The 27,583-nt window shown below is 39.6% G+C and overlaps 1 protein-coding gene across 13 annotated transcripts in view; it reads left to right on the plus strand.

The window, feature by feature from the left end:
- The window catches only part of LOC122542077 (RNA binding protein fox-1 homolog 2-like), a 370,347-nt gene that overhangs the window by 295,628 nt on the left and 47,136 nt on the right, over positions 1-27,583 (plus strand). For 11 of the 13 annotated variants that reach the window (XR_015752551.1, XM_087978185.1, XM_087978186.1 and 8 more), the window contains 2 exons: positions 7,666-7,719; positions 26,410-26,502. Coding sequence is in view for 12 of the 13 variants with exons in the window: in XM_087978185.1 (XP_087834311.1) it covers positions 7,666-7,719; positions 26,410-26,502 (147 nt within the window). In the remaining variant the exon portion in view is untranslated. The remainder of the gene's footprint in view (positions 1-7,665; positions 7,720-26,409; positions 26,503-27,583) is intronic. The other 2 variants (XM_087978184.1, XM_087978188.1) reach the window with 1 other exon arrangement.

Consider the following 27,583-nt stretch of genomic DNA (forward strand, 5'->3'; position numbering starts at 1 on the left):
AATGTTGTTCATGATGTGGAGATGCTGCTGTTAGACTTTGGACAAAGTTAAAGATCACACAACACCAGGTTATAGTCCAACGGGTTTATTTGGAAGTACAAACTTTTGGAGTACTGCTCCTTCTTCAGGTTGGTCAAGCAGGAGAAAACCGACACAGTCACCTGAGGCTAGAATCAAACCTGGGTCCCTGATGCTGTGAGGCAGCAGTGCTAGCCATTGAGTCACCGTGCCATCCCTATTGTACAGATATCAGATGAGATCAGGTTTGGACACAGATATGGTGCCTTCACCACCCTACCAAATCCTGACTTGCATATTCACAGCTTTCACATACCTAATCTGTCTGGATGAGATTTCGAAAGTGCTGTGAGAAACCTGCAAATTGACCCTTCTGTTGTTCTCGTTCACTTCCTCCTTCACCCACCTCCTCTTTGCCCCAATCCCAACCCCCACCCCCATCTCCCCACCCCAAAAAAAACAGTTAGTATCAGTTATTGTAAGTTTTGGAGCGACAGTTAGAGGCAATGAGGAATTTACAAGAGCAAGGGGGTGTGATGGTTATAGTTATAAGAAGGGAAAAAAGCCACAGATACAGTCAGATTAATTCCAAGAAAGGTAGGAGAGGTAGGCACATAGCCATAGAAGGCTCCTGTACTATCCCGATTTCAAACGAGTATGTTGTTTTGGAAAATATAGGGGTGGGACCTAGGGAGATAGTGAGAAAGCAGATCAATCTGAGACTGGTACAGTTGAGAAAAGAAGCGAGTCAAACTGTCAGGGCAAGCAGGAACAAAGCAGAGAACAAGGTAGGACTGATAAATTAAACAGCATTTATTTCAATGCAAGAGGCCTAACAGGGAAGGCAAATGAACTCAGGGCATGGTTAGGAACATGGGACTGGGATTTCAAAGCAATTACAGAAATGTGGCTCAGGGATGGACAGGACTGTCAGCTTGATGTCCAGGATATAAATGCTATAGGAAGGAGAGAAAGGGAGGCAAGAGAGGAGGGGGAGTGGCGTTTTTAATAAGGGTTAGTATTACAGCTGTACTTGGGGAGGATATTCCTGGTAATGCACCATTCAAGAAAGTTATTTGGGTGGAACTGAGAAATAAGATCACCTTATTGGGAGTTTATTATAGACCTCCCTAATAGTCAGTGGGAAATTGAGAAACAAACTTGTATGGAGATTTCAATTATCTGTAAGAATAATAGGCTGGTTACGGTAGGGAATTTTAACTTTTCAAACATAGACAGGGACTGCCATAGTGTTAAGGGTTTAGATGGAGAGGAATTTGTTAAGAGTGTACAAGAAAATTTCTGAGTCAATATGTGGATGTACCTACTAGAGAAGGTGCAAAACTTGACCTACTCTTGGGAAATAAGGCAGGGCAGGTGACTGAGGTGTCAGTGGGGGAGCACTTTGGGGCCTTTATTAGTCAAAGCGTTGAGTATAAGGGTTGGGAGGTCATGTTGTGGCTGTCCAAGTGGCTGGTTAGGCCACTTTTGGAATATTGCATGCAGCTCGGGTCTCCTTCCTATCAGAAGGATGTTGTGAAACTTGAAAGGGTTCGTAAAAGATTTACAAGGATGTTGCCAGAGTTAGAGGATATGAGCTGTAAGGAGAGACCGAAAAGACTGGAGCTGTTTTCCCTGGAGCGTAGGAGGCTGAAGGGTGACCTTATAGAAGTTTATAAAATCATGAGGGGCATGGATAGGGTGAATAGCCAACATCTTTTTCCTGGGGTATGGCAGTCCAAAACTAGATGGCATAGGTTTAGGGTTTATGGGGAAAGATATAAAAGAGATCGAAGAGGCAACTTTTTCACGCAGAAGGTGGCGCGTGAATGATTGAGCTGCCAGAGGATGTGGTGGAGGCTGGTACAATTGCAACATTTAAAAGGCATTTGGATGGGTATATGAATAGGAAGGGTTTAGAGGGATATGGGCCAAGTGTTGGCAAATGGGACTAGATTAGGTTGGGATATCTGGTCAGCATGGACGAGTTGGACCAAAGCGTCTGTTTCCGTGGTATTCGTCTCTTTGACTCAAGGTTACGTAAAGCTAAGTCACTTTAAGATCAGATGTGTATTAGCTTTGGGAGGAAGCTATCTGTAGTCTAGCCTATAGCTTGAAGTCATAAGTGATTTAAACCTGCTGAGGTGTCAGAGACAGGATCTCTAGCATGGACACTGTACCAGGGTTGTATTTTTGAAAGTAGAACTTTACAGCACAGCACAGTACAGGCCCTTCAGCCCTCAATATTGCACCAATATGCAAAATTAATCTGATGTCCATCTAACCTACATCGTTCCATTATTATCCATATGTATGTCCAGTGCCTGTTTAAATGCCTTTAACGTCGGTGAGTCTACTATTGCAGGCAGGCCTTTCCACGCCCCTACTATTCTCTGAGGAAAGAAACTATCCCTAATATCTGTCCTAAATATATCACCCCTCAATTTATAGCTATGCCCCTCGTGTTGACCTTCACCATCCAAGGAAAAAAGGCTCTCGCTGTCCACCCTGTCTAACCCTCTGATTATCTTATACATCTCGATTAAGTCACTTCTCAACTTTCTTTACCAATGAATACAGCCTCAATTTCCTCAGCCTTTCCTCGTAAGAGCGTGCCGTGTGGGTGACACGATGGCACAGTGGTTAGCACTGCTGCCTCACAGCGCCTGAGACCCGGGTTCAATTCCCGCCTCAGGCAACTGACTGTGTGGAGTTTGCACGTTCTCCCCGTGTCTGCGTGGGTTTCCTCCAGGTGCTCCAGTTTCCTCCCACCGTCCAAAGATGTGCATGTCAGGTGAATTGGCCATGCTAAATTGCCCGTAGTGTTAGGTAAGGGGTTAATGTAGTGGTATGGGTGGGTTACGCTTCGGCGGGTCGGTGTGGACTTGTCGGGCCAAAGGGCCTGTTTCCACACTGTAATGTAATGTAATCTAAAGACCTTCCCTCCATACCAGGCAACATCCTAGTAAATCTCATCCGATCCCTTTCCAAAGCTTCCACATCCTTCCTATAATGCACTGACCAGAACTGCACGCAATACTCCAGGTACGGTCTTACCAGTGTCTTGTACAGCTGAAACATGACCCCTACCACTAAACAGCAACACACCATATGCCTTCTTAACAACCCTATCAACCTTGGTGGCAACTTTCAGGGATTTATACACTGGACACTGAGATCTCTCTGTTCATCGGCACTGCCAAGAATTTTACCATTAGCCCAGTACTCTGCATTCCTGCTACTTCCAAAGTGAACTACCTCAAACTTTTCCACATTCATAGAACATAAACTTTACAGAGTTGCGATAGAAAAGCTGTTGGCTTTTTGATTTTATAAAGGAGTGTTATGGAATTATACTGTTCTTAAAAAAAAAAACAAATTATACTATTGTGTTTCTAAAAATCTTTGTGTTATAAATGGGTAATTTGGTTTATTCTATTTTATTCTCATTTCTTTTGTTCATAAACTTCTGTTTTATGGTTAAAACAAAATCTGCTGTATTCTACGCATATGTTGGAATTTAGATTCAGAATGTCGAATTAGAATTGAGTTTTATTGTCATGTTTACTCAAGAATAGTGATACAGTGAAAAGTTCACAATGTCTCCATTCATAGCACCATCTTAGGTAGAAAGTACCGAGGTAAAAAGTAGTAAATAAGAGATAGTTATAGTCTTCTCAAAACTCGCTAACAGTCTGTCTTTAGCCATGGCCATGTTATCACTCCACACTGGACATTCCCTACAAGCACTCAACCTCTCCCTGGTACTGGACTCATCCCCCAACCTGCAATGCTGGGCTTGATCTCTCAGTTCCATCTCCCCTCTGGAATTCAGTTCTTTTGTTTATGTTTAAACCAAGGCTGTAATGACGTCAGGAGAAAGTGACCCTGATGGAACCCAAACTGTGTGTCACTGAGCAGGTGCTGTTGGATAGCACTGTTGAGGACACCTTCCATCACTTTACTGATAATCAAGAGTGAACTGATGGGGCGTTAATTGGCAGGGTTGGATTTGTCCTGCTTTTTGTGTACAGGTCTACCCTGTGCAATTTATACTTGGGCCTTGCTATTTTTCATTGATTTGCTTCCCCTTCATTGAAATTGTTTGAAAGCACATCAGTTTGCATCTGTATATTAATGACAGTAAACGCGACAAGATCAACACTTTTCTCACTGATATCATAGCTGAATTATCAGATTTCTTATCTGATGTCAAGAACTAGATGAACAGAAATCGTCTTCAGTTCAATATTTGGAGAACTGAAGCCATTGTTTTCATTCTTGGTTTGAGATTAACACAATTAGCTTGCGACCTTGATGGTTCATTTGATGCCAAGGTAAGTTTCAGACCACATTTACATGCAATGCTTAAGGCTACCTATTACCACTTTCATAATATTTTAATTTCCTCTAGAATTGACTGTTCCAGTACATTTCTAGCTGGTACTCTACGTTTCATCCTTGCAAACTTGGGGTTATCACAAACTACTGCAGGATCTATCATGTCCCAATGACCAGTACGTATGTCCTATATTGCTTCCTGGTCAAGCAAATCTTCATTTAAGTTTCTCAATCTTTCATTTTTCAGTTCCCTCATTCCTCCCTTTCTGTGAAACCTCCTTAACCCACACAACCCTCCTAAAATATCTGTACCTTCATTTGTCTGGATCCCATGCTCTTGAATGCCATTTTCTAATTCACTTTTCACCTTTAGTACACTGTTTAAAATTTGCAAGTTTTTGGTCTGACCTTGTGTCTCCTGATGTGGCTACACCATCATTTGATTCCTAATGCTCCTGTGAAGCATTTTGTGATGTTTCATTGTGTTAAAGGCACCGTATAAATACAAGTTGCTGTTGTTCCAATAATTGGGTCTGCATAGGATATGTATGGGTCACCATCCTTTTGATTTCAGCTGGCAATTAACCATCTCTAGCTGAGCAATTTTAATGTGCTCTTAAAGGTAAGATAATAGGATCTATGTGGCGCAAGCAATCTCCATACAAGGTTTGTTAATCCTTTATCCCCAGATTAGATAGTTTGAGAGAAATTCTGCCCATATTTGTGTCTCCAAATTCTCTGTCCCAGATTTAAACATAAATAATTGCCAACCTTGGATTTACAGATTTTTCTTTTAAATTTGGAATGAGCAGGAAAATAAAATAAACAAGCATTGCAATTTTGTTTGAATGATTTTCCAAACAAACTTAATGAAGTCTCTTATAAAAGTTACAAACAGACATGTAGAACTGTTAAACATAAAAGATTGACTTTACATTTAATGAAGTTAAGTGGATTATCGTTGCTATATTTGGATTTTGGGATGCCAATGGCAGTGTACTGCTTTCTACTAATACAGCCACTGGCTTGGCAGCAGATTCACAGACCTATGAAAACTTTACTGTCACATAATAAAGTTAGATTTCAAGGCCAATGCTTGCAATTTTGTAATACCACAAATGTGGCAAAATATTCCAAAGCACTTCATAGAGGTCTTTTAAACAAAATTCACTAAACTTGAGAAAGAGTTTAAGGAATGTTAGGCTTTTAATTAGAGTCTTGAGGAAGAGAGTGAAGAGGCAGAGAAGTACAGAGAGGAATTTCCAGAGTGCTTAGACCTTGACATCTCAAACTACAGCCATAAGTGGGCTAGAACAGGGAAGGGAAAGTGAAAATGCAAAACCATAACAATATGTTTGAGGGACGGAAGCTGTAGGGATGGAGGAAGTTATGGAGATGGGGCAGGGGCAAGACCGTGAAGGGATTTAAACATCAATGAGGATTTTAAATTTGAGGCTTTCTGGAGGTTGGCATGATAATTATATGTTGAAGTGTGAGTCACAGCTTTATATGCTGTGCTTACTGCTCATTTAGCACGATTTGTATGTCAGAAACTGGCTATACAAATGCCCCCATTAGTATCAATATAAAAGCACCTTTACTGAGTAAAGGGAGCTGAAGAGTCAGAAGCCAATAAGTGGGTTTTACTAAATGGACCAGAAGCCTGGTGGTCAGAGTTTGATTGATGCCTTGACAGCATTAGTTTGTATATTTCTAATTAGGAACCTTGTTTTAGCAAGAAGACCATGTGAGGGCAGCTGTACCCTTCACATGACTTCCTGAAACCTGCTGGGAAAATATCCTCCATAAAGAATGTCACTGGTTGACAGCTAATGAATTGCTCCCAATAACATAGGACCTCAAATAAAAAAAAGTACACATCCGAAATCCCCTAGCCTCCACTGAAACACATTCTACACCCTACAATCTGAGAAGCCATGTCAAGGTGGGACTGATATGTTGTGGTTGACTACAAACAAGCGACCTGAGGGGCAACTTTTTCATGCAGCTTGTGGTGTGTGTATCGAATGAACTACTAGAGGAAGAGGGAGAGGTGAGCACAATTACAACATTTAAAAGAAATGTGGACAGGTACATAGATAGGAAAGCTTTAAAGGGATGTGGACCAAACACAGACAAATGGGACTGCTTTAATTTCAGAAACCTGGTTGGCATGGACGAGTTGGGCCAAAGGGCCTGTTTCAATGCTGTATGCTTCTATGACTAACCTTCAAGCACATGCAGGTGGGCTAGGAAAGGTGCGGTCACAAGCTCTGCAAGTACAAGAAGAGGAACCTCTCATTGTGACTATAACTCTCCAAGAATATCACCCACATAGTGGAAGTCCTGCCCTGACAAACCCACCCATTCCTGTTGGCATTCCAACTGATCGCTGTGGATGAGCTCAAGTTGTTGAGTAGATTGTTAACTGCAAAATTGAACATGCTGATTCATTTGAAGTTTTACCAAGTTCATTTGGTTAAATTACATTTGAAACTGGATTGGAGTGTTTTGCTTTTGTTTTCAGAGTCAGTCAGAGCCATGTGAATATGTATTGCTATATTTTTCTCTTACTATCAGGAATTCTGATTCTTTTATTTTTTGTAAGTTAGATTTATATCAAGCCTATCAATGGCAGGGCTCGGGTTCTCTTTGAAGCTGTAGCAAATCCTGATGTAATAGAATGCTGTACTGCTGGCCTCTGGGAAAAGATCTGTACCAGCTGAAGAGCACACATTGGGACCTAAAAATGCCTGACAATGTTCAAACAGCATTTCAACTTTGGAGCTTATTGCATATCCATGCTAGACAGACAATAACAATTGCATTAAGAGTGCTTACATACTTGGTTGATACTTAACAGATCAAGCACTGTCTTGCAGAGTTCTGAGGCAAAAAGGTCAGTAATCTGGGATTGATCTCCAATCTGTATACTGACGATAACTTCAGCTAGGGACAGTGTTCCCACTAACTAAGTCCTTGTTTTAATACCCTAAAATTAGTAGATGTTCCTGTCCCTAACTGTTAATTAGTGATTCCTGCTTGAAAGCACATATCTGGGGTTTGAGTTACAAGATCAGTCTCTGTTGTGATGCCCTATGTGGTCATATTGCTTTTCATTGATGCTTACTGGTTAAGTTCACTTGGGAGGAATGGCCATTTTGTCAAGTTGTTGAAGGATTACTTGTATCTCATGGAAGTCTGTCCCAATCAAGGTCAGCGCCTTTCAGAGAACTGGCAAGTGTGTAAAGAGCAGTTTTGAACTGCACGTTATATTAACAAACTTTTTCTGTTTTTTTTCTACAGCAATTTGGTAAAATCATAGATGTAGAAATTATATTTAATGAGCGTGGCTCAAAGGTAAGCACGTTTTTAAAATTCTATATGCCAGTAATCATAACAGTATTTGTACTGAAGAAGCAGTTTCTCCTTTGGCTATTTTAAAACCATTTCTAGTTAGCAGCATTTTCCACAATTGGGCTTTTTTGCTAATCATTTTAGCGATAACATAGTCGAGATGGATAGTAATTTTCAGCATCTAACTGACTTAGAGTCATAGAGATGCACAACATGGAAACAGACCCTTCGGTCCAACCCATCCATGCCGACCAGATATCCCAACCCAATCTAGTCCCACCTGCCAGCACCCGGCCCATATCCCGCCAAACCCTTCCTATTCATATACACATCCAAATGCCTCTTAAATGTTGCAATTGTACCAGCCTCCACCACATCCTCTGGCAGCTCATTCCATACACGTACCACCCTCTGCATGAAAAAGTTGCCCCTTAGGTCTCTTTTATATCTTTCCCCCCTCACCCTAAACCTATGCCCTCTAGTTCTGGATTCCCCGACCCCAGGGAAAAGACTTTGCCTATTTATCCTATCCATGCCCCTCATAATTTTGTAAACCTCTATAAGGTCACCCCTCAGCCTCCAACGCTCCAGGGAAAACAGCCCCAGCCTGTTCAGCCTCTCCCTGTACTCAGATCCTCCAACCCTGGCAACATCCTTGTAAATCTTTTCTGAACCCTTTCAAGTTTCACAACATCTTTCCGATAGGAAGGAGACCAGAATTGCACGCAATATTCCAACAGTGGCCTAACCAATGTCCTGTACAGCCGCAACATGATCTCCCAACTCCTGTACTCAATACTCTGACCAATAAAGGAAAGCATACCAAACGCCTTCTTCACTATCCTATCTACCTGTGACTCCACTTTCAAGGAGTTATGAACCTGCACTCCAAGGTCTCTTTGTTCAGCAACACTCCCTAGGACCTTACCATTAAGTGTATAAGTCCTGCTAAGATTTGCTTTCCCAAAATGCAGCACTTCACATTTATCTGAATTAAACTCCATCTGCTACTCCTCAGCCAATTGGCACATCTGGTCCAGATCCTGTTGTAATCTGAGGTAACCCTCTTCGCTGTCCACTACACCTCCAATTTTGGTGTCATCTGCAAACTTACTAACTGTACCTCTTATGCTCGCATCCAAATCATTTATGTAAATGACAAAAGGTAGAGGGCCCAGCACCAATCCTTGTGGCACTCCACTGGTCACAGGCCTCCAGTCTGAAAAACAACCCTCCACCACCACCCTCTGTCTTCTACCTTTGAGCCAGTTCTGTATCCAAATGGTTAGTTCCAAATCAGTCCTTGCCTTTCCAAATACATGTACATCCTGTCCCTCAGGATTCCCTCCAACAACTTGCCCACCACTGAGGTCAGGCTCACCGGTCTATAGTTCCCTGGCTTGTCCTTACCACCCTTCTTAAACAGTGGCACCAGGTTTGCCAACCTCCAGTCTTCCGGCACCTCACCTGTGACTATCGATGATACAAATATCTCAGCAAGAGGCCCAGCAATCACTTCTCTAGCTTCCCACAGAGTTCTCGGGTACACCTGATCAGGTCCTGGGGATTTATCCACCTTTAACCGTTTCAAGTCATCCAGCACTTCCTCCTCTGTAATCTGGACATTTTGCAAGATGTCACCATCTATTTCCCTACAGTCTATATCTTCCATATCCTTTTCCACAGTAAATACTGATGCAAAATATTCATTTAGTATCTCCCCCATTTTCTGTGGCTCCATACAAAGGCCGCCTTGCTGATCTTTCAGGGGCCCTATTCTCTCCCTAGTTACCCTTTTGTCCTTAATATATTTGTAAAACCTCTTTGGATTCTCCTTAATTCTATTTGCCAAAATTATTTCATGTCCCCGTTTTGCCCTCCTGATTTCCCTCTTAAGTATACTCCTACTTTCTTTATACTCTTCTAAGGATTCACTCAATCTATTCTGTCTGTACCTGACATATGCTTCCGTCTTTTTCTTAACCAAACCCTCAATTTCTTCAGACATCCAGCATTCCCTATAGTTACCAGCCTTCCCTTTCACCCTGACAGGAATATACTTTCTCTGGATTCTTGTTATCTCATTTCTGAAGGCTTCCCATTTTCCAGCCGTCCCTTTACCTGCGAACATCGTAAGTTTGTAGCACTTCCTGGTGGTGTTTTTATGAATTACTTTTTATTGACTCTTCATTTAATGTCTATTATCAGTTCGCCTTACTGAATCTTTAACTAAGTCCAGACCCCACAACTGTGGCTTTTTGACAAGTTTTCCATCTGTTGATTTTATATATCATTTAGCTGCATCTTTAGTTCAGGCTCATTTTGCTTTGTGTGCCAGTACTTGACACTAGGAATCAGAGTCTGCTTTTGCAGTTGAAAACAATTTCTGGCAGATGATACTAAAGTTGGAAAATGTTACTGGTCTGGAATTGGTTTTTAGTCACAAGGAATATTCAGTGTAATACTATATCATTTATCGTTTGAAGGTTTTTATCAATTCTTTTTCAAATTCTCTATTCCAATGATACTAATCTATTGGTAACTCCATTCCACAAAAATATAGTTAATTTATCTGTCTGTACAGTTGTGTAACTAGATGTATTCATCTTTCATCCTTGTTCCTCTCCAAGACTATTGTTTTCAATTGTACACCACTACAATATCACATTTCCACTGTTAGTTCAACTCTGCATTTCATCTGCAACAAATTTTACAAACAAAATTTTGAAGGCATTTATCTTTCATTTATTGGTTGAGATCTTGCTAGCAGGCTTTTTAATCACTCAGCTGCTATTCAAAACTATTGGTGCTGCAGAGCAGTTCAGAAGGAGCCAAAGATACAGTAATGATCAAGAAAGAATATGACTACTGCTAAATAGTTGACAGTCCTTCTAAATTTCTTTATTGAGCACCGCCTGTTTATTTTATTATTCAGACTATTAAATTCTTCAGGTGGCTGTGTGCTGGAGCCAGTTCGAGGGAATGTTGCTCCTAACCCAGACAAGACCAGTATGCTTTACAGGGAACTACTTTTTCACAGCCCTTAATTATTTGCATATATACTAATCCTTATTAGATAAATATGACATTTATACAATGCTGCGCTGAAGGTAAATGTTAATTTTTGCCAGTGATGGCTATTTAAATGTGTTAGAGAGGTTACTCTAGAAAGGCTAATGTCTAAATAGCAATCTTCATGTTTACAACCCCTGCAGTCTTTTCATTTACTGCAACCTCTATTTGAAATGTAGAGGAGATCACTTGGTGGGGGAGGCAGAAGGGCTGATAGTATTTGGTTAAGAAAACAAAGTTGAGATTTCTTTCTGCCTCCTTTCCCCCTATTGTCCAGCCATTTGAAAAGCAGAGGTATGAACCTTCTAACTTGTTTTACGAAGAGAACAAGATGCTGCACACCTTTCACACTTACATTGTGGACAGTTTGAGACTGCTGTTAGAAATTCTTAAGCAACCGGAGATACACCAGATTTCACAACTAGTTTACCTTTGTAACCTTGTGCTCCTTATCATGCATCTTTATTTGCCTTGGGTCAAATTGTACACCAGTCAGCAATATGATAAGCAGCTCAGCATTAATTCCCATTCCCACCTAAAACTAGTGTTAAATGGATTAATGCATGCAAGTGAAAGCAATATTTTAAACTGGCAAAAACTAAAATTTCACAAATTCAAGGAACCTTAAAAACTGAAACAGAATGAAGATGGAAATACTCCAGGTCAGGCAGTGTACATAGAGAAACACATGTCCGTCAGTTGATGTTACAATTACCTGCAGGCTCAGTTTGACTGATCTTCATGTTGGCTGCTTTTACTGCCAGCCCTTCAGTTGATTTAGAATCAGAGAACCAGTCTTCTGTACAGAAAATCAGGTCTCCTTTTTCTGCACCGCTGTCTAACAGACTAGCAGAAGGGATTAAATGAACAATAAACATGGCAAATTGATGCATGGTCATTTAATTTGTTGCCTACACAGGATAAAATGCAATTGCAATTTGAACCAGCAACCAACACTGTGTCTTTGCTACCTAGTGATTAAAACCTTGATTTGTCCACCGCATTGGTAAAGTTAAAGAACCTCTGATTGGAAACTTGTTTTACTTGAATAAATTTGTTTTGGTACATTTAAATGGGAGAAGAATTCCTGATGGCTGAAGTTGTCTTGCCATCAGTACATACATATAACTGCCCAACACTTTTTTAGATCATTTAACCTGTCATAATGTCTTCAATTTTAAAATAAATTATACCTATGGAGCAAGAAACCCTTTATAGAACAGGACTTGCATTTTCCCAACATTTGGGCATAGATTTGGAGCAACAGGATAAAGGGTAGCAGCATCTAAGAATTGGAACACACAAATTAGGAGCTGAAAAATCAAACTTTATAAAAATATTGTATTTAAAAATGTTTCCTTGTCAGAAAGAAAGCTGTAATTTCACAAACATAAATTTAGTTCTCCAGGATCCAGGGAAACTTTTCAGCACCTAACCTAGTACTTTGTAAAAACCCCAGTAATATACCATTCAACAGCCTACCTCTGGGGGAGTAATGAATCAGTGACAACAACTTCTGAACTTCTGCTTTCAACTGTGCAGGTGCTTTCACACTGTAATGAAAATCAATCCTTTGATGTCAATATAATCACACAGTTTTAAACACTTGGTGCCTTGAGTCAGCAATTCATGAGAAGTGACTTAAAATGTCCACATCTGTTCACTGTTCAGGAACTCAATAGAAAGTAGGTATATAGGTATTGGGTGAAATAAGATTGGACTTAACTGTGGCTAACTCCATGTACATTATCTTGCTGGAACTTATTGCAGCTTATTGCATGGGTTCATGCACTTGGACAAGATCCTGTTAACTGTGACCAGCATATTTGGAACTGTATGACAGCAAGTACAGCAAATTCTGACAAAAAAACATGGCAATAGTCATTGGAAAAGTATTTAATATTTTGTTTTGCTGGTTGAACTTTATTTTTGGTCTGTTACCATGTTCCAGAATGGAGTGAGAACAGAGGAGAGAGATGACTACTTGTAATTTTGATACATCAGTTTGATTAATGAAAATGTTTGCATATATTGGTCTTATTGTTGTTACTTTTTAAATAAGATTTTTAAAGAGAAGATCTTCCTTTCTGTTGTCCTGTACAGCAAGTTCACAAAATTTTAAAGACAAGTTCACACCTCAGAATTATGTACTATCTCATTCAGGCAGATGAGCAGATGCAAGCTCTGGACTCTTGCCTTGTCCCACACACCCGATTGAAAACATTATTGTGGTCCTTCTTGATGATGGTCTAGATTAGCTTGATAGTGTTCTCATTCCTATCTTCTAACCTAGCAAGGGATGACACACAACTAGTGAATTATCAGAAACCAGATTGAGAGTTTCCAAATGTAGGGGGAGAAAAAAGCTTCTCCCCCCTCCCGGCTATGGATACCCACTTATACTTTTCGTCAGTTCCTTTTTTCTTTCTCACGTCTGTAACTTCTATACACGGCAGGTCAGAGACCTGCTGTATTCACTGAAGAACAATTTGGGATTTAACCCAGCCTGGAAACCATTTGAAGCCAGGCAACAACAGAAATAGAATTTGCAGATTTTTCAGTTTAGAAGGAGCACTAACAAAGCTGGAATCTGATGCCAAAAGTCCCAGGTGAACTGTGCTCCTCCTAGACATTCAATTCTCTTTGATGTTTTGGGTTCTACCTGACCATAAGCACCTGTACAGGCCAGAAACTTGGGATGCTGTCTCTTTAAAACAAACTGATTTAAAGTATATTTTGATGTTTAATCTTTTCTATTTGTATCCTTCTGGTGGGTGGGGGGGTGATGCTGGAAACTATGAAATCAGAATGTGATTTGATTGGTTATGTTTGTTTTTCCAGAAATACAGGGGACCAATCGCCACACAGTATTGTGATGTTTTATATGATTAACTGTCTCACTAAAACCACATCATGCTAAAAAGGGTTAGGAAAAACATGTCTTTTTTTAATCCCTTTCCTTTTGATTTTATGACTAATGAACCTACATTTTTAATACTGAGATATCAACATTTCTGGTGACAGATTTGACCAGATTCCTCTCATATCCCCACCTTTTGCTTTAATTGTGAATTTCACAGCTGTCTTTGCATAGTTGCTATTCTATACATTGGGTCCTCTGAGTCGACCACAGATATCCAACTCTCAGAAACACACTTTGCATTGGTGTGCTTGCTGTGTATGGTATCTGTGAGACCATTGCTAACCATGTTGAAACTGCTCTGACTGGGAGAAATCAAACTGAATTGATGATGAGGAGTGGCTTGCAAGAATGTTCAGGGATCCTCAGTTTGGATGGAGTCATTTCTAGAATGGGCGCTATTGTGACTTTTAAGCTAAATAGTAGTCAGTGAACTAAAAATGTTCCAAAAAAATCAATATTATTCTCCTATTGAGTATATTTTTGGAAATTTGTTTTATCAGTTTCTTGAAAATACCAAACACCTTGCTGATTTATGTTTGCATGAGCACCTTGTTTAAGTCATGTAAATTCTGTTTAAGCCCAGACAAATATTGGATTGTGATTCAACTCAAGTGCTCAAATTTCCATCTGCTTATGTCTTAGAAACAACATTCCTATAAATAACTATTCATTAATTTTATTTATCAAAAATGAATCACTAGCTCCCATTGATTTCAGGTAAAGGCATCACCATGATTCTAAAAGACCCCATATCAGTGCCAGGTCTGTGCTAAGTTAAAAGATCTCAACCAGGGAAGCCGTTTCAGTCTCGAGCAGCCACCGTGTCTTTAACAAGTTGAGGTGAGGGGGAGGAAAAAATAAGGATTTCCCATGATTCCAACTCCTGATTGCCATCAATGATCACAGGCATCTGGTGAGGACAGGATCAGATTTGACTGATCAGTGATTTTGAGGTCAAATAACATTCCAGAACTAACAGCTTGGGCTGATGCTCTAAGAAAGGTACTTTGCCCAAGGTATTGGAGGGTCAATGGATTCTTCACCCAAGGAAATAGCATTGCTTGTAGACAAGAAATTGGAAGAGGGGAAGGTGATTTAATATAGAACTGAGTAGATAAAACTAAAACATGGACAAAAGATTGGCTTATTCACAATAATGGAATTCTCCCATGTTAATATTCTCATAAAAATCTTGATTGCAACATTTTCATAATTTCAATAGGTTTTTTTTATTGCTTCTAATGTAAACAGGAGCTTGAGTTCCATCTAAAATATATCAATACTTCCTCTGATAGTTGTAATAATTTTCCCAAAAAATCACAGCCTTTTTCGTTTAAGATGCATTTTCTAATGGAAATTCATAAAAGTATTGACAAAAAATTAAAATGAGAAATTTTTAAACTGTTTTTCATTGAGTCACTTGAACATTTCTGCAAAGAGAGCTGTGTTGCTGAAACTATTCATCTTAAATCTGATGAAGGCAAGACAAGAAATTTGGCCACATGTCTGTCTCTCTCTCTCAGCAACAATTTTAGCCAATTATCTAGGCTTGATGTAACCCCAATGAACATAAATGAGAGTTAACTTTATCATTACAAAATAGATAAAATTATGTATAATGCAGGCTTGAATTTATCAATGTCTTTGTTGTCTTGATGGGAGAGTATTTCCGTGTGAGTGCCATGCCAGATGAATGGGGCAACATGAAACACCTTGTAGTTTGGGTCTTCCTTGCTCCTAGCATTGGTGCATGGCTTCCTCTGACCAGGGTTTACTCTGCTGATTGGCCTCACAGCTCTGTTAATCAAGGATAGAGAAAGGAGATCAAATGGAACCCAGGCATTCCAAATTGGATAAATACTTTGTCTTAATAAATGGTCCATGAGCAGTTGTGCTCATGGGTGTGCTGTTTTAATGCAGCAAGGATTTTATAGTATCATTTGTGGGTCTGAGTTCAGGGGAATTGATTCTTGCAAACAGCTTCAAGTCATTTACAGATAAATAAGGTTGTAGATGAAAATCCTCTAACGCAGCATGAAAACAACTACCCTCGACCAATCACTTCAAGCATGATTGTTTTTTGCTGCTGAAACTGTGTTTATTATGTGCACTGTGGTATATTGGGGATATAGTGCATGTATTCTTATGGGTTAAATTGTGTTTTCTGTCTATGAACACACATAGGAGTATCGCCTTTTTTTGATTTCTCGTTTTTATATTTGTATCTAGTAACGTTTATTTATCATTCTTCTGCAGGGGTTGTTGATCTACTTTTTGACACTGCTCATCTGTTGCTTGTATTTATTGCAGTTCTGAGGCCAGATTAAAATGACGAGTTACTTGGGCTACCTCCATCGTACCTTACTACAATTATTTACCAGTAACTTCATGATGCTTACAATAAACCCTCTGTTTAAGCACTAACTCCAAAGAATAAAACTAGTGCATATTAAATTGTTAATTTCTTTCTACTAAAATACCAATAAGGCTACAATGTTCATGCCGTGATCAAAGTGGTTAAGTCACTCTTTGTGTCGATTAAAATATGGTGAGGTGATTTTGGGAATAGTTAGATCTTCATTGGTTAAATTTCTGCCATTTGTATAAAATTGGGTTCTTTAACATCTGCTGCTGTGGCAGTTGGTAGAGAATTGCATGTCTCCAGTCTGGGTTCTTTTCCCCACCAGTTTTCCTTTTCTCTGTCTGCACTTATACATTCAGGTTGAGTGATTTAAATTTAGATTAGATTAGATTCCCTACAGTGTGGCAACAAGCCCTCTGGCCCAACCAGTCTACACCGCCCTCCAAAGAGTAACCCACCCAGACCCATTTCTCTCTGACTAATGCACCTAACACTATGGGCAATTTAGCATGGCCAATTCACCTGACCTGCACATCTTTGGGTTGTGGGATTATTCCAGATTCCAACAAAAATTATATTTCGAGATTGAAAAAAAGAACTTAATGCTATTTATTATTTTTTCCAATCTTGGGACATCCAAAAACACCCCACAACTGATGGACCAAAATCAATTTATGCGCAGCAAGATGCCAGAAACGGCTGAGATAAATCACTGGTGAATTTCTTTGTGCATTTTTGGTTGAGGGATTTGTGCTGATCAGAACATGCCTTTCTACTTTCCAAATCATAGTGTTATGTACCAGACTAGACCCTCTCAAAATATTTTAAGAAGCTAGCATAGACCCTAACTTTTTCTTATTTTTAAGGCAAATGTAAAGTGTCGTGTTCCGGATGCATTGCAACTGGTCAAACTACTCAACGTGAACCAAAAACACAATTTATTTAAACACTATAGTTAAAACACAACCGAAGTAACGAAGAACTTACAATAACTTAACTGTATTGGAAGACTTAACTGAATAATAGATGCAGTAACTGTTACTAATTAACTGTTCGAATATAGTATCATGCCATAAACACCCTCTTGGCAAAAGCACGAAAATTCAGAAAAATAAATTTGTCCTCGTGGTAACCCAGCAGCAGAGAGAAACCCTAGCTTCTAGCTGTAACCGAGAGGGTGGAAAGGTAGCTTCTACTACTTCAAGCTCACAACAGCAACCGCTTAAAGCTAAAGCTAAACCTAAAACCTAAAACAAAACTAGAAATCCCTAGTCTGAGAGCTGGCCACACCCAGCCATGCTGCCTCCATTATATATGAAAAAACCCAAGGCGCCTCAAGCTGTTTACTTTCTTACGGACAGTTCGGCACATCTTGTTCAGTCTCTTTTAAAACAAAATCCAGGACACAATAACCTCTTAAAGCCACAGTACCGTCACAATAGAAAGGTTAGGGAAGGTGGTGGTGGTGTCATTGGTAATGGCTTTGGACTTGTAATCCAGAACCCTAGTTGTGGGGGCATAGATTTGAATCCTACCATGCAGATCGTGAAATTTTAAATCAGTAACCAAAATAAAAAGTTAGCCTAATGGCAATTATGTAATCACTGTTGATTTTCATTAAAAATTCACCCATGTGATGCCAGACACACAGCAATGTGGTTGACTCTTAACTGGCCTCAGGAAATTAAGGTTTAATTAAAGCAAATCATGTCCATGCCCATGCTCATGAACAAACAAGATTAAAAAGTATGATTATCCTCCTGACCCCTCAAGGCTTCATGGGTTGTCACCTGCAAATGTTGAAATTGTCCCCTGCATTGCCAAGTCTAGGTCATTAATGCAGATTAAGGAATGCAGTAGTGCTGGGGAACTCTGTTATATATCTTACGCCACTCAAAGTCACCATTTACTCTTTCCCTGTCGTTCAGTCAACTTCATTCTCATCCTATCACTGTTCTTTTGTTCACCGACTTCAAATGCCTTTTGGAAGTCTCTGCATAGTGTACGCATTGCATCACTCACATTAACAGGTTTTCTTACATTTGATTTAATTAAACATAATTTTCTTGTAACAATTCTGGGTGGAATTTCCTTAATCCATATAAAACAGAGCAACTAAACTTTGACCCAGGTTACTGTTTCTTAATTTAAAAAAACCTTCCCACACTGGAAGTTCAACTGACTGGCGTGCAGTTGCTGGACTTATCCTGGTACTCTCTTATTGATTATGATTATAGCATTTGCAATTTTCCAGGCTTCTGACACCATACCTGTATCTGGGAAAATAGGAAGATTATGGCCAATTTCCACTCTTCATTTCCTCAGCAGCCTTGGATGGATCTGAACTGATATTTGGATTTGTTAGCTTTAAGTATAGCTAGAATTTTTTTCAGACCTCCTGTTTTTCACCATTTAAACTATCCACGGCCTTAATATCTCACCTTTTACTGTGACTTTGTCAGCATTCTTTTTTCTTGATGAAAGCAAATATACTCCTGTCATGTCTCAGCCATGCTCAGCCTCCCTTGCATGGTCTTTAATTAGCCCCACTCCTCCTTGATCTACTCTTTAACTGTACATATACTGATAGACTTGTGGATTCTGTTTTCTGTGAGCTCCTAGTCTTTTTAGATACTCTGTCCTTGTTTCTGCCTTTTGTTTCTAACTTCGCCTGTGAACCCTCTACGTTTAGTTTGGTTCTCACTTGTGTCATTGACCTGACATTTCTCATTAGGACCTGTTTCATCTTAATTTCTATCTTGTCATCCAGTAAGCTTAGTTTTAGTTTTCCCACTCACAGGAATCTGTCTTGACGACCCAAACCATCTCTTTAATGGCAGCTCATTATTGCTATAGTTTTGCTTTCTAATTATCCTGGACCACAGCTGTTGTCACCCCATTCCAATTGTTCCCACCCTGTAATTGTTTATTGTATTTTTACTCTTGGTTGCTCCTTTGCTTTTTCCATAGTATCATGATGTTTTAAGCTAGCAATGATCACTAATCCTAATGCATTCCCCATTGTCATTATTCTCCTTGTCTCATTGCAGTTCCCAGAATCAAATCCTGTAACACCACCTTCCTCTTTGGGCCAGATGCTTATTAATCTAAAAAGTTCTACTGAACACATTTCATAAACTCTTCATCTACCTGGTCCTTGCAATCTTACAGTCTGCAATAGGATAATTTTAGCCCCCCATTATAAATAATCTACAGAAGTTGCGTCTCTGTGTAATTCCTTGAAAATTTGTTCTTCTATAATTTTTTCTCCAGTAGGATGCATTCAGTAATGGAATGCTACTTCCCATTATTTCTTAATTCTAACCAAATAGATTCAATCCTTGACTCATCGAGGATGTCCTCTTTTCTAGCACTGTAATATTTTCCACAATATTGTTGCAGTCTCTTCCATTCCTCCTTTATCTCCCTGCATCCTGGAATAATTAATACCCAGTTTTGCCCTTTTTTTGAACTGGGTCTTAATTATTGCTACATTATATTCTTGTTAGCTGTGCCTTCAGCTTATCAACCTTGTTCACTCCTTGCATTTACAAATGAGCAAGGTAAACTTAAACGTATATCTAAATTCTTTATGCATCTTGTTTTTCCTTTCTTATGTTACATTCTAGTTTCTGCCAATTTAGTTGAAAGTCTTCCAAATAGAATTAGTGAACCATGCTGCAATCTCATCAGTTTCGACCTTGTTGAGGCGCAGCCCAGCTGGCCTGTCTGGGTCTCACCTCTTTCAGGCCCAGTCGCCATGTCCCAGGATTATGAAATTCTCCCTCTTGCATCATCCCACTACCAACACATTCTTTTGCTCTGTACTCCTGTTTCTGTATCCTGGTTAGCACATCGTACTAACCCAACATTTAATGTATTTGAGATCCTGTTTGCCATGTTCTTTCCTGGCTCTTTTAAAAGTTTTTCACTGGATCTCATTTTGCTTTGTACCAAAATGATTGGTACCATTATCTCTGATTTTTACACCCTGCTGCTACTAACTGGTATCCTTTAACCCTGATACCAAGGAAGCATACATATCTGCTTCCCTCGAGGTCAAGAATGCTCTTTGTTATTCATTACCAGGTAGAGACGGAGATGTAAACCGGAAACTCAACAGTGTCTCAACCTTCCTGACAGTTAGCCATTTTCTTGCTGCCTGTGTACCCTTGTGCGGCAGGGAAACTGCATCCCAAACCAAGCTGTGTGTGTTGTTTTTAGCTGGCGTATGAACCACAGTGACTTTAGCAGCTGCTGCTTAAACCACAAGTTGCAGGAGCAGAAGCAAGCCATTCAACCCGTTGAGTCCACTCTGCTATTCAATAAGATCATGTTTGATCTGATAACCCTCATTTTGAATTTCCTACACTTTTCTAATAATTCTTGATCCCCTTACTGATTTAAAAACTAGTTAATTTCAGCCTGGAAAATTCATAATGACTAAGCCTTAACAGCTCCCTGTCGTAAAGCATTCCAAAAATTAACTATCCCATTCGAGAAAAAATTCCTCTTCATCTCTGTCTTAACTGGGTGATGTTTACCTCTGAGATTATGCTTTTGGCTCTAGATTCTCACAAGGGAAAGCAACCTTCCACATCTCCCCTGTCAAGTTTCCCAAGAACCTCTTGTATGTCTCAATAAGGTCTCTTCTCATTCTTCTAAACGCCAGTGAGTACAAGCTGCATCTATTCATTCTTTGCTCATAAGAACCTTTTTCCATACTTTCTCTGGACTGCCTCCAATGCCAATGTACCTTTCATTTGATAAGGTGATTAACATTCTTCACACTGTTCTGCGTGTGTCGACTGATGCTTTGTATATTTTCCTAATTCTTTACTCCATTCCATTTGAAATAAAGTACAACAGTTCATTTGCCTTCCTTAGTATCTTCTGAACTTATATGCTAGCTTACAGAAAATCACCCAAATCCCCAATCTTCCTCCATTTATATAATGCTCAGCTCTCCTATTGGTTTTGCCAAAGTGCATAAACTCTCATATTCCCACAGTGTTCCATCTGCCAAGTTTACACTCACTCATTCAATTTATCTATATTCCTCTCCAGATTGTCATCTTCAATACTTACCTCCTTGACATTAGTGCATTCATTTCTATCATTTAATTTATGAATACAGATATTTTTAATCAACCTGTTCAGATGTGTTTTGACACTTTTCTGAAATGGGGGGACTTGAACCTGGGCCTACTGGCTCAAAGTAGGGGCAATACTACTCTTCTACAACAGTCTAAGTCAGTAATTTATATTGAGAGTTATTGTGGCCCCAGCACTGAACTCTGCATAGCACTCCACTAGTGTATTTACCATCCAGATTATACCTCCTTATCCCAACAAGTGTTTTGTTAGTTGGTCAATCCTCTATCCATGCTAATGTACTGCTCCCAACAGTATGGACTCTTCCCTTACTTAGTAGTCTCACATGTAGTACCTCACTGAATACCTTTTGGAAATCCAAATACGTTACAATTTCTGTTTTTTTTTGTGTCACACTTGTTAAGAACTTTGGGCATGATTTTCCTGCCATGAAGCCAAGGTGACTTTGCGTGATTATGTTTGTATTTCTAAATGCTACATTTCTAAAGGCTAGGATTACTAAGAAGGAAATACGCAGAGGAAAATTGAGGTACGAAGGTAAACTGGCCAATAATATAAAGGAGGAGTAAAAGCTTTTTTAGGTCTATGCAAGGCAAAAACATGTTTAGGACTAAAATTGGGCCCTTGAAGACAGAAACAGGGGAATATATTACAGGGAACAAAGAAATGGCAGAAGAATTAAATGGGTACTTCAGATCTATGTTCACTGGGGAAGACACAAGCAATCTCCCTGAGGTAACAGTGGCTGAAGGACCTGAACTTAAGGGAATTTATATTTGCCAGGATTTGGTGTTGGAGAGACTGTTAGGTCTGAAGGTCGATAAGTCCTTGGGGCCTGATGGTCTACATCCCAGGGTACTGAAGGAGGTGGCTCAGGAAATCGTGGATGCGTTGGTGATTATTTTCCAGAGTTCGATAGATTCGGGGTCGGTTCCTGAGGATTGGAGGGTGGCTAATGTTATACCACTATTTAAGAAAGGTGGGAGAGAGAAAGCAGGAAATTATAGACCAGTTAATCTGACCTCAGTGGTGGGAAAGATGCTGGAGTTTATTATAAAGGATGAAATTACGGCACATCTGGATAGTAGTAACAGGATAGGACAGATGAATTTATGAAGGGGAAATCATGCTTAACTAATCTTCTTGAATTTTTTGAGGATGTAACTCTGAAGATGGACGAGGGAGATCCAGTAGATGTAGTGTACCTGGACTTTCAGAAAGCTTTTGATAAAGTCCCACATAGGAGGTTAGTGAGCAAATTTAGGGTGCATGGTATTGGGGGCAAAGTACTAACTTGGATTGAAAATTGGTTGACTGATAGGAAACAAAGGGTAGTGATAAACGGCTCCATTTCGGAATGGCAGGCAGTGACCAGTGGGGTACCGCAGGGATCCGTGCTGGGACCACAGCTTTTTACAATATATGTTAATGATATAGAAGATGGTATCAGCAATAACATTAGCAAATTTGCTGATGATACAAAGCTGGTTGGCAGGTAGAATGTGAGGAGGATGTTAGGAGATTACAGGGTTACCTGGACAAGTTAGGTGAGTGGGCAGATGCATGGCATATGCAGTTTAATGTGGATAAATGTATGGTTATCCACTTTGGTGGCAAGAACAGGAAGGCAGATTAATACCTCAATGGAATCAATTTAGGTAAAGGGGCAGTACAGAGAGATCTGGGTGTTCTTGTACACCAGTCAATGAAGGCAAGCATGCAGGTACAGCAGGTAGTGAAGAAGGCTAATAGCATGCTGGCCTTCATAACAAGAGGGATTGAGTATAGAAGCAAAGAGGTGCTTCTGCAGCTGTACAGGGCCTTGGTGAGACCACACCTGGAGTATTGTGTGCAGTTCTGGTCTCCAAATTTGAGGAAAGACATTCTGGCTATTGAGGGAGTGCAGCGTAGGTTCACGAGGTCAATTCCTGGAATGGCGGGATTACCTTACACGGAAAGACTGAAGCGACTGGGCTTGTATACCCTTGAGTTTAGAAGACTGAGAGGGGATCTGATTGAGACATATAAGATTATGAAAGGACTGTGGCAGCAGGAAACATGTTTCCGCTGATGGGTGAGTGCCGAACCAGAGGACACAGCTTAAAAATACGGGGTAGACCATTTAGGACAGAGATGAGAAGAAACTTCTTCACCCAGAGAGTGGTGGCTGTGTGGAATGCTCTGCCCCAGAGGGCAGTGGAGGCTCAGTCTCTGGATTCATTTGAGTTGGATAGAGCTCTCAAAGATAGTGGAATCAAGGGTTATGGAGATAAGGCAGGAAGAGGATACTGATTAGGAATGATCAGCCATGATCATATTGAATGGTGGTGCAGGCTCGAAGGGCAGAATGGCCTACTCCTGCACCTATTGTCTATCCTTTATAATGGATGCTAACATTTTCCTAATGTTTTGCTAACTGGCTTATAGTTACTTTTTTTTTGTTTTCTTCCCTTTTGAAATAAGGGTGCTACATTGACAGTTTTTCAATCCTCTGGAATTTTTAGCTTTTCACTCTTCATTCTATCTAGTACCCTTACTTTCTGCTCTGTTTCTCTGTTCCTGCTCAGGCCAATACGATTTCTAATTACAATTTGATCAGTTATTCAGATTGAGGATAATTTTCTTCCTTTTACAGTAGTATATTGTCCAGCATGTTAAATGTTTATTACCCTGTTACCAAAAGTGCACTGTCAATATAATAAAGAGGGTGACCTGAGATCCCCAGAGCTGCCATTTGTGACAGTGCAAAGTCAAAGCACCTTTCCTTTGATTAATTAATGGACCCATTAGTGCGCTCAGGTAAAGAAAAATCAAGAATGGTGAATTGAACTGTTGCTACGGATGCCATCAAGATTAAAATGGCTTCAGCAATAGAAATTGCGTGAGAATTGCTGAAGTTTATCTAAAAAATTACCTTCTATTGTACTTCTGCAACAAAAGCAAATTTGATTTGAGTTTGATTTTTAAATTCTGGATTTTTAGAATCTGAATATTCCTTTAAGATTAGTGTGACCATGTATCATTGTCAATCTCAAAATAAAGAAACTTTTGCTAAGACATATTAAAAATGTTCTGTTGTTGAGTCTTTCTTAAATTTTAGCTGCTCACATCTTTAATTATTACTTCAAAATTAAAGAGATCTCAGTGTATCATTCAAAGGATGGACTGTTTTGCTTATTAACCATTGAGTGAACTTTAGGCCGAATTAAAGTAGGGACTGATTCTGTTTGAAAGCTTAATGGTTTTTTTTCACAATGAATGCCCAAGCAGATACAGTGCTGGTTAAATGCAGACCAAAATTGATTTGATGCTGGTCGAGTCTCAATTCCAATTTATGTTTAAAATGCTCTTGCTTTAAAATGTAGTACTGGAAGAATAATTCGTGTTACTTAATTGTGACATTTCCATTTTCTATTCTTGCCGTTCTCCTGACCTTGCTGAATTCATAGAATGATTTCTAATTAATGCTGAGTTATATTTCATTTCTAATGTATGCCATTAGAAACTGGACCATGAGTGCCAAACCTAATTTCTCTTGGGGCTTTTATAGCTGTGAGAGGAGACTTTAATGCCATCTGTCTGTGCTGGCTTGAACCCATGATTCAGAGGTGAAAAGGACAGTGTTCTGATTCTGCCCCCCATTCCCCAAAACAGGGACTGCTTTCGGTATAGCCCTGCAAGTCCTTGATGGCTTTGTGATTGGACCATTCCTTTTTAAAGTATGCTGTGGATCAGAGAATCCAAGAATTGAATGGGATTAGAAGTGGACTTTGTTGTTAGAATGTTTTGGGTGGAATAACTTCTCCATGTCCATGTGGTAAATTATTGGACCTCTGATAGTTTTTGGCTTTGCTGGCAAACCCACAAAACATCTCACCACTAACTGCATTAGTACAGTATCTCTACAACAGCCCTTTTCAACCCATTAACATTGATGTCTTTGCAAGAAAAATGCCACTAATTATCGCACTCAAACTCTGTTCTGAATATTTACAGCACAATGTTAGTTCTGTCGAGGGTTTAGAATACAATTTTTTTCTATATAGTTCAAAGTTCAAGCTTTCATGTGGTCAGTTAATTTCCATTGGCTCATTTCACAGTCTGTTGTGTGGCAGCTGAAAGTTGTCTCTGTCTCTCACACATTAAATTGAGTTAACAGCAGTCTTTCAGGCATCATGCCTGACATGAAAATAGATGGGGGAGTTGCATTTGGGTTTCTTGCATTTCAAAATTCAAATTGCTACTATTAATGAAGCATTTGGATTTCTCATTATTATAATTATATTTCTCAAAAGAGTTATTTTCGCTGAAATACTTGGTGTTTTTGTCTCTACCTATCTATCTTCCTAAAAGGGATGATTCTTAGCTGGTGCGCACTTCCATCGGCTCCAGCAATTATCTGGTACTTGTCCAAGATGAGAGGTTTAGTGTTGCCAAGATAATTGTTGGGAGGTTGCAGCTGAGCCTGATGCTTTCCTTTATTAATTGGATTTTCTCGCAGAGGTCACAGGGTAGCCATCAGAAGCAGGATCCCTGACTGGTTTTTCAACCCAATTCAACTTAGCAATAAAGGAGATGCTGATCATCCACCAAAGCTTCAGCTGAAATTAACTCTTAATAACTAAGTACCCTAGTAGTGCTACTAGCTCATGGTTTGTGGTTTAGTTTACCTGGAAACCGTTGACTAAGGTTGTCAAAATCTGAGGACCGCAGACAGCAATATTTGTTGAATCAGTGTCAATGGCTTTTTGCCTTCACAAATCAGACCTTTAGTCTACCTTTTGCTTTCCTATTATCTCCACAGAGTCTGCACTTTGGACACAATAGCTGTAGATCAAATCTGAAATCACTGAGAAGAGTGAAAACTAGATAGAGATCATGCGCGAGATGCCTTACAAAAAGAGTAGGAACACTGCACTGACCTTGAATGCGATCGGAGATTCTATACCTTTCTCTTTGGTGTTTTCATCCGTTCCTTTCCTTCTCTCCCTCCCATTTTAAAGTAAAAGCTGTCCTTGATCTCCCATTTACTAATGAGTAGCCCAAGTAACGAGTACAGTTTTGTTTGGCCTTGCCGCTTACTTTTTTATTTAATTTTTTTTAATTTTCCAAGAAACATGCATGAGGATGACAGAGAAAAGTATTGCTGATTGTGGTCATGTACTTGTTCTATTTATAATGATGTGCATGTTGTTCTCCTCCCTTCTCCCGCCGCATGCAGGGATTCGGGTTCGTAACTTTCGAATCTAGTGCTGATGCCGACAGGGCGAGGGAGAAATTACACGGCACGGTGGTTGAGGGCCGTAAAATAGAGGTGCATGTCTTAAAAACAAAATTGTTTCCTTCTATAAATTTATTTTAAATGTCTTGCCTCACCTTTTATTTTATACACTGGTTGTTCGATGGTCATCATATGTGCGTCATTGTTCTAACTATCCCTTACCCCCCAATCTTTCTTGCACTCTTTAATTTACATAGTAATTCCTCCAGCCTTGCTGACCAGAATTATGTTTGTGTTGTTTTATTTTGTCGTACAAGGTTCCTTCTTTATTTTGTTTATGCAATGAGAATGTCCAGTTTTACCTCTGTGTCTTTCAAAGCAGGGTGCAAGTAGGTTCCCTTTGTTTTCTGAGGTAAAACTACCGAAACACACAAAGAAGTGAGTCAGTTTTCTTCAAAGCAGTGCTGAGGGGTGAATCCATCAGTGGAGACAGCCTCTCCATATGTAAACAAGAGAGTCCTGTAGAGCTTCTTTGGACTGCCTTTCCAAGCAGCTGCAGAGAGCCTTTGATTAATGATCAAAACTACTTGAAATGTTCAGAAGTTAAATTAAATGTTATCACATTATTATAAATAAGTGGATCACTTATAGTTATAGTTTTCACATTATTCCTATCCTCCCATTTCAAAACAAACTTGCATAATCACGGTCTTGTTTCCTAGGCCTTGGGTCTATTGTAAACCTGCAAAAAACTTGGAATGTGTTTGTCCAAAGAGGGTCTGAAATCTTACTAATCTTTGGTAATTTTGGATAGAATTTTCTTAATTCCAAGTGAATTTTAGGTCTCAGATTTCCTCCTCAGCTCTGCCTTGTATGCAGACTGGTCTTTATGAATCATTTAAAGTCTTTTGAGTAAGATGTTTGCATATTTTGCTTTTTTTTTATATTTCCCTCCTCGATGGTGTAGCATTTAGGGCCCTTCACTTGAGTCACAGTAACCATGGTAACTATACATGCTGGCGATGGTACGCAAGGGGGTAAGTGAACCAAGAAAAAAACAAAACAAATGAACACAAAACAAAAAGGAAACCCATCTGCCATTTCACGTTTAACGCTACGAATGTGACTTGACTTGTCGTTTTCCCCCTTTCCAATGCTGTTTTTTGGTGCCGCC

Source organism: Chiloscyllium plagiosum, unplaced genomic scaffold (genome assembly GCF_037043375.1).
Source record: "Chiloscyllium plagiosum isolate Xiang-an unplaced genomic scaffold, Cpla_swu_hap1 HiC_scaffold_33, whole genome shotgun sequence".
NCBI classification, from domain to species: Eukaryota; Metazoa; Chordata; class Chondrichthyes; order Orectolobiformes; family Hemiscylliidae; genus Chiloscyllium; species Chiloscyllium plagiosum.